The sequence below is a fragment of the Danio rerio genome, chromosome 5 (genome assembly GCF_049306965.1).
Source record: "Danio rerio strain Tuebingen ecotype United States chromosome 5, GRCz12tu, whole genome shotgun sequence".
Classification (NCBI taxonomy): domain Eukaryota; kingdom Metazoa; phylum Chordata; class Actinopteri; order Cypriniformes; family Danionidae; genus Danio; species Danio rerio.
In genome coordinates this window covers 33,478,838-33,491,136 of record NC_133180.1, presented here as the reverse complement: position 1 = coordinate 33,491,136, position 12,299 = coordinate 33,478,838, and the positions used below count along the sequence as shown (strand labels likewise).

Below are 12,299 nucleotides of genomic sequence, written 5' to 3'. Positions count from 1 at the left end.
GGTAGATGACGATGTGCTGGTTTCCTTTCATCATGCTGTGGAGTGTAGAGAAGAGGAATCGTGACTGTTTGTTGTCACTCATCACTTTTCTTGTTTGTTTGTTTGTTTGAGTTTACTTTCTCTCTCAGCCATTTCATTCCATTCCTGTTTTAGCATCACGCTCATGCCACCACTATGCTTTATCACAGCATTCTGGAGGTCTGGTTTGTTTGTATTTGCTACACTAACAGTGTGTGTGTGTGTGTGTGTGTGTAAGGAGGAGCTGTCTGACCAGAGGACGGCTCTGACTGACCTGCTGCAGCAGTTACTCAAACAGAAGGATCAGAGGGAGGAGGAGCTCAGACTGGTCTTGGTGAGTGAAGCCTGGTTTATATTTCTGCGTCAAGTGACCGGCGTGGCCCACGGCGCATGCAACGCGTGTAGCTGTGCATTTATACTTCTGCGCGCTGTCTCTGTTGGTCTGCATTAACACTTCCGAAACGCTAGTTGGCAGTGAGGTGTAAATGCTCCACTGTGTCGAGTTTCTTCGCTGCTGTTTTGCTTTCCTGAACACTTCCTGGATGTACAAGTGGCTTAAACTCGCTCATTTTGAGGCAGGAACTGGCGGACGTGCAACAACTTTAACTATGTGGTAAACACAAAACAAAACTTTCCATCAGGAGCTCCTTCACAGAACTCCACACTTGTAAACAATCGCTCCATTGGGGTCGTGTCCAGCTCGCGCCATTCGCGCGGCTCACAGTCCCGCCCAGACTCGTCAGCGCTACCAAGCCGACCAATCACAGAGCTTGCGATACGCGTCGTTGCGACGTGTAGTTACAATTTTTGAGAGGTGCACGTCAGCGACGCCGACGGCCACGGCGAAGGGCTATGCGTCAGCGCCGTAGCATACGCCGACGTTTGACGCAGAAGTATAATTCAGCCTTAAGTCTGGACCCACTTCCTACATTTTGAACTGGAAACCGGATCATTTCACAGAACCACTTCACAAATATTTAGCAATGTTCATTTGTTATTGTGTTCCAGTTTTTTATGCATATTTTTATTCTCTTATTATTGACAGGTCCTATATTGTGTTGTTTACTTTATGGTTCAGTATCTATGTGTGACATTTAATATCAGAAAAAAACATGTTATAAGCATTCAAATGATTTTTAATATTTTTACAATAAAATATATTTAATCTATTTAAAATAGTTTGGAACCTTTTATTTCTTTTTGTTGTAGAGCACACTTGGACATTTTACTTGGACATTACTTGGACGTTTATTTATATTTCATTTTGATTTTATTCTGTAAACTACTGATGACAATATATATAACTATATATAACAAATTTCATAAAAAGAACATGTTATTTCTTTGCACAGAACAACACACAAGACTCAATATATTAAACATGATTAGATTCATTTCATTAGACAAACTGATATCAATGTTTTTATGTGATATCAGTGCTTTTGGGGCTACAATGTGCACTAAACACATTTAAGAAAGCTTGAGCCATGAATTTGAATGAAGAAGTGGCTGATGAGATCTGGTAAGAAGCCCTGTGGAGATCTCGAGAATAAAAAAGGTTTGATAAATTCGAGACATAAATGAATCTAATTTAAAGTTTCACATCCTCTTCATTTCTCTAAAACTAGATTGAGTAAAATATTTCCCTCTGTATCTCCTCCTGAATGTGACAGATGTGGTGGGGCAGAAGACTCTAACACATTTACTTTTGTCCTGTTCTTTATGAGTTTTGGTCCATAAAACAAAATATTATTAAAACAACCCTGTTTTTAATCACATAAGATATAATTAATTTTTCTCAAGGGATAGTTCACCCGAAAATTAAAATTCTCATTTACTCATCCGCCACTTATTTCAGATGTTTGACATTCTTTCTTCTGTTGAACACAAAAGAAGATATTCTGCAGAATGTTTGAAAAACATTGACACTTCCATAGTATTTTTTTTTGTTCCTACCATGAGTGTCAATGGCTGCTTTTTCTCTGAACATTCTTCTAAATATCTTGTTTTGTATTCAACTGTATAAAGAAATTTTAGCAGACCTTTATATATTTTTTGATAATTTTTTTTCTTTGCGATTCAGATGGAGATTGAGAAGAAGAGTGAATCCAACCAGCAGAACTACTGGATGATCCAGTATCAGAGGCTTCTGGATGCCAAACCACTGTCTCTGCGCATGCAGGTGAGATCCGCTCAGGCCTTGAGATGCTGTGTTTAAATCTTAAAATTACTCACACTGTGCTGTCCTCTTACTTCTCCTCAGGAAGCAGCGGTAGACAGAGATCTAGGGAATCTACTGTGCAAACTCTCAGCTCAGCACTACCTGCCAATCATAGCTCACCACCGCATCACTGCTGAGGCCTTAAGAAGAATGACTGCCAAAGACCTCAGGAAGGTCCGTCGACTTTCCAGGATGTTTCAAAATCATATCTGAGTTTAATGTCTGTTATATTGTACAACAGTGGTACAAAAATAAATTGGGAAATGGATTTTGAGATTTTCAAAAGACAATTTCTATTCTCTTGAATCGGTTTTGAGGTGTTGTAACAGCAGATGGCGCTGTACGCGAGGTTTTAACTGGATACAAAGAAGGGCACTTGTGCATCGGTCATGTCAGTTGGCTTTAATGGCACGAGATTAATGTGAACTCGTTTGTTTAACTGTAATTCTTAACTGTAATTCGTTTAAACGTCATCTATTAATTATTATTTTTGGTTCAAGTGGTATTTGTAAGGAATTTGAACGTAAGTAGTGTACTGCAGTTTATAAAGAAAACAGCGCCATCTGCTGCTAAAACTATGCTCAGAATTGATTCAGGAGAGAATTCTAAATGGGGATTATTTTTGAAGGTTTCAGAATAAATTTCTCAAACTACTGATTGCCACAGTTTTATTATAATCTCCTTTCATAAAATCTCTATCTTTACAGTTGGGGATCAACGAGGTTGGCGTGCAGAAAGCTCTTCTCCACTGGGCCAGAGATCGAACTCTGTCTGATCGTAAGAATCATCTTGAGGACATCATATTTTTTAATAGGTGACATTTGTGAATTCTGTTCGGTGACTGAGAGCATTGTCATCTTTTTCTCTTTAGCTTTGCCGAAAACACTGAAAGAGATGGAGGAAGCTGGTCCATTCGCTCAGAGTGTTCCACTTCCACATCAGCTCACTCCTCCACTGACCCCCAGTGCACCTCTAACCCCCACGACCCCAAATCCTGACCGCTTCAACTCTGAGTGTGTTGTCTGCATGGAGCTTGAGGTAAGGCCTTTAGCAACACTACAAGGCGCTTATATACTTTAACTGAATTGGAAGAAAGAGCTGGTGTGAGACAAAATCAGGCCAAAAAATTGCAATAATAATAATAATAATAATAATAATAACAAATTAGATACAATTTTCTGCCATTGGACACCCTTGAGCAAACATTGGTCTATGGTAGAAATTTAAGCGCAATTTTATTTAACACTGCTTACTTTGCAGCAACTGTGTATGTATAGTATATAAAGTGCTTTAGTTTAGCCATGTGAAAAGGGTTAGGACATTCTTTGGAATTCCAATTTTCCATATCAGGTTATTAAAATCTAATTTTGGCAGGTTGAAAAATAAATGCTCAGATGAACAACAACATGTAATGTTAACAAAAATTAGTCAAGGGCTAATCAATTGCCTGAACTGATCATCAGCAGAATTTTTGTTGGTCTAGAGCTTTCAGGTGTGTGTTAACACTATGCCTGTCCAACAGCTAAAGCTCAACCAAAATTGGATCATGCAACAAGACATTAATCCCACACAAAGCAGCAAATCTACAACAGAAAAAAATCACAGTATTGCAATAGTTCAGTCGAAGTCCAGAGCTCATCCTTAATGAAATGCTGTGCAGAAACTCAAGAACTCCTCCAGAATGGTCTAAAAGATGTGAAAATACAGGCATCCAAATCATAGGCTGTCCTAAATTTGTCACCCGTTGCTTTTCTATCTTGGCTTTATTTTTGTTAAACAAATAACGAGACTGTGTGAGGTGTTGTGTGATGTTGTTCATCTGAGGTTTTATCTTCCAAATATTAATACTTTCCAAGGATGGTATTGTTTTTTTTATTATGTCCTGATATGGAAAACCATGAAAATCTATAGGGTGTTTAAAGTTTTTACATATCTGTAAAAAAAAGTTTAACATGAGTTGACTGGACTTAACCGATAAACAAAGAACATAAAACCTCCCCATGATTATATTAGCTGATGTAACTCCTTTATTTTAGAAGCTTACTTAGTAATGTAAATATTAACATTAAAGCATGAGCAAAAATAATCAATTTGTTTATTTATAATTATTGTAAAAAGAAAAGACTTTTGCAATTTTTTGTCATGTTTGCAAACTATTTTCCTGTGTATATTCCTGTGATGCAAAGCTGAATTTTAAGTGTTGAGCATCAGTTCTCAGCAAGCATTGTTTTTAAAAGGTGTCTAATAGATAAAAACATAGTCGCCTTGGCTAAAGCAAGGCTAAATTTGGGTTGTCAGTGAAAATCTAATAGACGTCTAAGAATAGGTCAAAACTAGACTAGTCATCAAATAAACAGAAATGAATGACTACACATATAAAGTCTGTCTAATCTGTCTATTTGATGACTAGTCTAGTTTTGGGCTATTCTTAGATGTCTATTAAATTTTCACTGACAGCCAAAGTTTAGCCTTGTTTTAGCCAAGCTGTCTACTGTACATTTAGATGTCTATTAGACGTCTATTAAACAGAATTTTTTTTACTGGGTTTAGTCTTGAATGTCACATGATTTTTCAGAACTCACTCTTACATACTCGTTTGCACTCAAAAAAGATGGTTGATGTTGAAAACAGCTCTGCTCTGAAGGATTTTGTGAAATCTATGGTAACTTTATTGTTACAGATCTATAGTCAAACAGAAAGTTATTTAAAAAAGAAATTATTTTTAACTACTGTATGTAAAAGTTATATAGAATACAGACATGTAATACAAAATATAAAAAACTACTATTAAGTTAAGTAATAATAATAATATTAATATTATGAATACTGATTTATTATTTGAGCTTGTAATGAAAAGAGTTACTTTTTTTTCAGAGGCTTTTAAAGGCCATTCTCTTGTTCTGCTTTGTGTAGTCTCAGGTGATCTTCCTGCCGTGTGGCCATGTATGCTGTTGTCAGACCTGTAGTGATGCCCTGCAGTCGTGCCCTCTGTGCCGTGGCTCTATATCTCAGCGTGTCCGTATTTACCATGGCTGAAGCCGGTGAGCGCCCACCAAATCCTCCAATGCTCACAATCATACCTCACGTGTCGGTGTTTTTCCTTGTCCCCATTCACTGCATGAAACGCATAGTCTGTGAACGTTCAAGCACTTTAGAAGTTAATGGATTTTCTCTTCCACTCCTGCTAGAATTAGCCAATCAGAGAAGCATCTATAACAGACGTTTGTCACATTCTAATAAACTAACAGCAAGTAGGTATTTATAAACAACTTATCTAACTCAAACCTAATAGTAGATGATATACTAACATAAGAGCTTTGTGCTCGCCCTTATTGTACATCCAAGCACTTGTGCCTTTTTCGGTATTTAATGTCTCTTATTTAGACTCTTTTAACTATAAATGTATCTGCATGTCGTCCATTGTGAAGCTCAGTCATGACCTCCATTATTCTAGCATCATTGTAGTACAACAGGGCCACATTTTCCAGCATTAGGAGCTGTTGACACAGAGGGTGAAAAGTTCTAATTGTATTAAAATAGAGATGTTGCAGTGCTGTTATAACAGTAATGATAGAGAGGAACAATTGTTATTAGAACGATTTTCTCCAGCTGATAAACTACCAAAGCATTGACAGATACACAATGTAAATAGCTTGAGTATTTAAAGCAGGGGTCTCAAACTCAATTTACCTGGGGGCCGCAGGAGGCAAAGTCTGGGTGAGGCTGGGCCGCATAAGGGATTTCACAAAAAAAAAGTCCTCAAATGTCATTATTAACAGTTTTAATTATTTCCTCTGAACATGAAGTGTCCTGAACATTAATAGAACATTGAGTGAAGATTATGAACAGTTCTTCTGAACATGGCATCTTTTGCCTACTTCTTGCTGCCAGAGACTTGACAGCGCTTCTTCTCACAAATCTGAACCACATTTGGCTTTAGAGCGGAAGCAGTTGAGACCCTCAGTATGGCTTGAAGATGTTCATCATTAAGTCTAGACCTGTACTTTGACTTATTGAAGTCCTAGGGAAAAAGTGGGGGAACTCACTCAAAACTTCCATTCCCTCACCTAAAAAAAAGGCGTATATATGTATAAATAAAACACCCCCACCCCACTCCAGTCACATCAGTCTGTACCAGTCTGTATCTACCTATAATATCAACAGGGCAGGCACGTGCACACATAGGGCTCAACCTGTGCAGAGCACATGCCCTTTTTAGTCTTGCAAAGAAAGTGCCCTTCCAAAATGATCAAAAGTGCCGCCGCAACGCGACACACCCTCGGTCCCGCCCTTCAGTAGGCGCGCGATAACACCGCTCTTGAGTACGCGCGCGACAACACAGCTGATCAGAATGCGCGCGACAACGCGCATTGAGTGACAAGCGCGCTGTGTACGGATAGAATCAGCGGAGCGGGGAGCGCTCTCTCTCCCCACTCCGCTGATTCTGTCAGAGTACAGCGGTCGGCGCGGGCCACAAAATATTGCACTGAGGGCCGCAAATGGCCCGCGGGCCGCGAGTTTGAGACCCCTGATTTAAAGGGACAGGACAAAATTGCTTGTCTTTCTACTTATCATTCTTGGTGTAATCTGGTCTTTAACTTAGAGTTCAGAATATTTTAATGCTTCAATCATTGTGTTTAGTATAAAATGAAATCAAAATACTGTAAGATTTACAGAATAGGGCCTTATAAAAACAAATACATTAAAAGGATTTAAACTGACTTGTCAGAATGGGAAATAATAGGCTGACTATTAAATTTTTCTGAATGCACTGTACATTATGGAAACTTGTTTCCACCATGAAAAAAAACATGACTTTGACTGTTTTGTTATCCTCAATCTAGACTTGTTAGAATTAAAAGTGAATAAATATTACAGTATAAGTTGTATGTTCTGAGGAAAAACATTAGAATTTAGAGAATTTTGAGTTGAAATTGATCTTGGTTGTATACCCGGACTCTTAAAAAAGGTCAGATGTTATTATCCTGTGTATTGTTACCAAAAGTATCGATTTTGATACAAATCGGCACTAAAATGATAAAAACATCAATTGCCCCCTAACATTTAAGCACTGTTGATGAGTACATTCTTAAACACAGCTGATTGGCCATTGAGGTCATATGCTCTATAAAAATTCTCTAGTGTGTGTATCTGTGGCTGCGTCTGAAGTCATCTACCACTAAGTAGGTACTAGATTTGAATGAACCACTCAACCATTAGAAAAGTACACTCTATATAGTATGAATGTGGGTAGTATGAATAGAACTTAGTTATTCTACATCCGCCATTTTGTCATGATCACGTGATTTTGCATCGCTTCACTCCTATTCATGAATTCTCTTGCGAAGCATTATGGGACAGTGTAGCATTCATCGGATGTGCACTTCTTGTAGAGGTAGTAGGTAATCTGGGTACTTCTCGCATACTGCTTTTAGAATTCTATGAATTTGTACATACTATTTGGCTTGCGTACTGATTTTTGCGTACTATATAGTATGGAATTATGCGATTTCGGGCGCAGCAGTAGAGTGTGGTAAACCGATGACCTTCACGGCCATTCATTCATTTTCTTTTCGGCTTAGTCCCTTTATTAACCTGGTGTCGCCACAGCAAAATGAACCGCCAACTTATCCAGCATATGTTTTATGCAGCGGATGCCCTTCCAGCCACAACCCATCACTACGGTCAGTTTTAGCATATTCAATTCACTGCATGTCTTTGTGGGTTAAACCAGAGCAACCGGAGGACACCTACGTGAACACGGGGAGAACATGCAAACTCCACACAGAAATGCCAACTGATCCAGCCGGGACTCGAACCAGCAAACTTCTTGCTGTGAGGCGATCCTGCTACCACTGCACTACCACCGCCTTCATGGTCAATCACAGTTAAATCTGATAAGCATGTGAACACGATGGCCAATAAGTGGTGTTTAAGAACGCACTCACATGTTAGTGTCAAATGTATGTTTTTAAAATTAGCAAAAAGAAACGATTGGTACAGAACTCAATACTTATGACAAAGCTAATAATGCTAATCATGTGACTTTATTAATGCAACAAAAACATTCAACATAATTAAAATGCTGCCGGTCCTAAAATACACACGTCCATCTATGAAGCAGTCTTCATTCAAGTGCTCTTATATGCAAATCTGCTTAGAAAACAAGAACTTAATCTTCTGTATATAAATGTGACATTATGTAATTTCATATTGATTCATATTACAGGAAATGGTCTTAAAGTGTTATTCAGCATGATCAATTATATTACACATTTTTAATCAATGTGTGTGTGTGTGTGATACAGTTATGTTGTATAAACTGAACTGGACAAATAGGCTACATCTTTTACTTGCTGTGCAACTCAGCATTTAAGACAAAAATATGAAAACTAGAATATTTAGTAGAATGTGCAATGAGTACATGATAGTGTACCTAAAAACAACTCTGTTAAACTGTAGTGGTGATAGTAGTAATAGGAGTTCTGTGGTATAAACTACCCTCTTATGGCAGCTTGTTATTAGTACTCACTTCAGTTCTCCTGCTTTTAGTTTATTTTCTATGGACTGACAAAATGTATGGTCGTTTCATACAAATGCACCTTATCTGTGATGGCCAAACGGAATCTCAATGTTACATTCATTTACCATAAAAGCGCGGCAGTTAAAAGTTTTCCATTGTTGGTTTAGGATTCATAATATGACATTTTATTGTTTAGCTTTTATAACTGTACACAAGCAATGGATCCACTGAAATGCTGCCTGTTTGTTTTTAAGGTTGTGAGTTTCAAGCTTGTCGAACTTCTGAAAAATAAAACTTCAAAAAAGACCATTCATTTTAGTGTCCTCATATTTAAGTGGTCTAATTTTTTTCGTTTTCATACTGCACGTGACTGTTCATATTCATTAATCTCTGTAAAAAATAGCATAATAGATAAAAAACTGTCATTTTGATCAGTTATAACTAGAGTTGTAACAATTCACCTTAAGCTGGTTTAAAATGGATTAAAATATGTGGCAATTCAAACTGGTAGAAATGTTGAACGAGTCGCAATACATGTTTTGAACAGAAGGAGCGCTGTGTTTAGAGGCACTTCACCTCAGTGTTGCCAATTTAGCAATTTTGTTGCTAGATGTAGCAACTTGTCATACTACCCTAGCAACTTTTTTATTTTCAATAAGCACCTAGCAACAAATTTAGCAACTTTTAACATTCACTTTTAAACTACTTTTAGCAGTTTTTAAAAAGTGACTCAAAAGATGCAATGACATCATCACGCAAAGTAATATGTTATCAAGAACCTATTTATTGTGCATCTGGATGTAATTTTTTATAATATTATATAATACACGGCGCCTCAGAGAATAGAGACATGACGGGCTTACGCTTGTCTTATACTACGTGATGATGTCACTGATATGCAAAAAAGTGAGTGACGTCATCTGGCAACATTTAGCTACTTTTCGGGCAGGTTTTAGCTACTTTTCATTGGAAATAGTTGGCAACACTGCTTTACCTGCACATCAGAAGTGAACAAATGGTGGGGCGGCAGAGTAAAAAGACATCGGTGAAGTGCTACAGAGACACAAACTCTGTTTAAATACTGGGAAAAGATGTTTACTTATACTAACAGAACAACGAATATGATGCACATAAACAATCAGCACAGTAAAAAACATCTGTCACAGACATCTATATGCTAAATTCAAATGACTTGCAGCTCCGCTTGCTTCGACAAGTGCTATGAAGATCACACAGTGCATCAGTGTTTTCATAGCGAATTATGAAGATGCTTTTCAGACAAAGAGATATTTGTTCTGTAACAGAAGCATGTATTAGATTAGTTTTAACCTCTCCTTTTCAAATTAGTTTATGCATATTTTATTCATTTGCCTATTATTGGATATTTAAAAATGTTCAAGATTATCTCTTCTTAAGTGTCTTTATCCTATTCTATAATTAGTAACACTTTACAATTGGATTTCATTATAATTATGATAATAGTATGATAATATTAGTTTATTTACTAACATGAGCTAATAAATGAACCATAGTTGCACAGTATTTTAAAATCATAGTTCAACATTTACTAATGCATTAATAAAATCCAAGTTCATGCTTGTTGGCATTAGTTAAAGCACTGTGAGTTAACATGAACAATGAACAACTTTATTTCCATTAACTAACGTGAACAAACATGAACAAATACAGTAATAAATGTACTGTCCATTGTTTGTTTATGTTAGTTAATACATTAATACAACTAATATTAACTAATACCACCTTGTCGTTAAGTGTGACCCATTAATTATGAAAATGTCTTAACATGTGGCATATTTTTATTAATTTTTGCCAAAAGATGGTATAAATAAAGGAGTTTTAGAAGTTTGAAGAATAAAAGATTTACATTTTACTCAAACAAATGCATATAAATCCAGTCAATTTTTTTGTTTTAAAATGCTTAAATGTTAAATTAAAGGACTTTCTGTAGGAGAAATAGTAAAGTTGGTGGTTAGCATTCCCATGTCAACATGTGATCCTTTTACAGTTTGTTCACAACCTCCTCAGTTTCATACAGTCAAACAAACTGAAAAACTGACTGTTGCTGTGGGAAAGAATCAGATCTAGACTTAGTTTCTAATCTTAAACTTTGATTGTAGTTTATGGACATTCTGATTTGTTTAGTTTACATAAATACCTTCTGCTTAATGCTCTACTTTCTCCTCTATTTCATCGTTATCCTTCGGCATCAACACCTCTTCAGTAGATCCATATTCTTCTTCTGCTTTATCTTCATCTGATTCAAACTCCCAAGATTCTGAGAGGAATTTCATGGTGACGCCCTGCAAATGGATTAAAAATAGTAGCAAGACCAAAAACCATGAGCTAATTAGTCATCAGGCTAGTTTTTAGTGTGTTTTGAATCCTGTAGGTTGAGCATTACCTTGATGGTGTTTTGGAGAATCTGGAGAACTGAATGTCCTCTGTAAGACTCCTGCAGATCAAACTCGGTCCTGAGACACTGAAACACTTCTTTCATCGCTCGCTTTACCTGCACAACATGCAGTTCATCAGCTCAGTTTTTAGGTTTAGACTTTATCAAAGCAGAACTCTCAGTCCAAACCGCTCACCTGAACAGCCAACTGAGTGTCAAACTGCTCATTCATACTTGACGACGTTGTTGTTAGATCCTCACACTAAAATGTATTAAATGAAGGTCAGTTGTAGATTGAAGAAAAAGATCCTCCACCCAAAACTGAAAATGCGTATTATTATCTATCATGCCATCCCACATGTATATGACTTATTTTCAAATTGTTAGAGATAAACAATGTTTCCTGGATCTCATCCGAAGTCATATAATGCTTGTGTAGGGAATGTTTAAAGTTGACGGTGATTTAAATGAACACAATGGCAATCTACATCCTTAAAACTCATGAAACGGTTTCAAAAAACCTTTTCAGCTGTTACATCGCATGATAAACTAGTTTTAAGAGTTCTTGCATAATGTAAACGTGCCTGTTCTTGCAGCTCAGTTATGGCTCCTTCCAGCTTCTCTTGCTCTGCCAGTTCAGCATCACATTTCTTTTGAGCGCTCAACTCAAACTCAGCCTGTAAATGAATACACATATCACAGGAAAAATGCAAAGGTGGCACAGAAACCAAACCTGAAAAGGAATGCACTTTCAAAAATGTGTATTTATTTACAAACACAATTTAATGCAGCATAGCATTTTTACACTGAATTCTGAGCAGACACAGACCCACTTCAGAGCCAACTTAAATTGGCTGTGTAAACATGACTTTAGAGCTATACATAGATTTAATGCTAAAGAAACACAAACACACACACACACCTGCTTCATAAGTGCTTCAGTGGAGTGTCTGGCCTTTCTGAGCTGCATGAGGAGCTGTAGGACCTCCTGCTGACTCCTCTCATGTTCCTCCTCCTGCTCCACAATAATGCGCTCCCGCTCAGCCTTCCACTTCCTCTTTTTCTCTGACAGGACCTGACATTACATGCAGAAACAGCACAATATTTGCTTTCACATTAAACCG

General features: G+C 37.2%; 2 protein-coding genes across 52 annotated transcripts in view; one reads left to right on the top strand and one right to left on the bottom strand.

Moving 5' to 3' along the window:
• Positions 1-12,299, top strand: part of lrsam1 (leucine rich repeat and sterile alpha motif containing 1) — a 37,132-nt gene that overhangs the window by 11,977 nt on the left and 12,856 nt on the right. For 7 of the 20 annotated variants that reach the window (XM_073950625.1, XM_073950634.1, XM_073950631.1 and 4 more), the window contains 6 exons: positions 257-352; positions 2,102-2,200; positions 2,282-2,413; positions 2,947-3,016; positions 3,111-3,277; positions 5,153-5,280. In XM_073950625.1, the coding sequence (XP_073806726.1) occupies positions 257-352; positions 2,102-2,200; positions 2,282-2,413; positions 2,947-3,016; positions 3,111-3,277; positions 5,153-5,275 (687 nt within the window). In that variant the 3' untranslated portion in view covers positions 5,276-5,280. Of the gene's footprint in view, positions 1-256; positions 353-2,101; positions 2,201-2,281; positions 2,414-2,946; positions 3,017-3,110; positions 3,278-5,152; positions 9,074-12,299 lie in introns of those variants that run through there. The other 13 variants (XM_073950633.1, XM_073950621.1, XM_073950628.1 and 10 more) reach the window with 6 other exon arrangements.
• The window catches only part of fkbp15a (FKBP prolyl isomerase family member 15a), a 34,232-nt gene continuing 26,818 nt past the window's right edge, over positions 4,886-12,299 (bottom strand). For 10 of the 32 annotated variants that reach the window (XM_021474030.2, XM_073952307.1, XM_073952313.1 and 7 more), the window contains 6 exons: positions 12,098-12,250; positions 11,760-11,852; positions 11,372-11,437; positions 11,185-11,292; positions 10,939-11,083; positions 9,844-10,845 (listed from right to left, as the gene is read on the bottom strand). In XM_021474030.2, coding sequence (XP_021329705.1) covers positions 10,946-11,083; positions 11,185-11,292; positions 11,372-11,437; positions 11,760-11,852; positions 12,098-12,250 — 558 coding nt within the window. In that variant the 3' untranslated portion in view covers positions 9,844-10,845; positions 10,939-10,945. Of the gene's footprint in view, positions 5,372-9,843; positions 11,084-11,184; positions 11,293-11,371; positions 11,438-11,759; positions 11,853-12,097; positions 12,251-12,299 lie in introns of those variants that run through there. The other 22 variants (XM_021474031.2, XM_073952308.1, XM_073952312.1 and 19 more) reach the window with 3 other exon arrangements.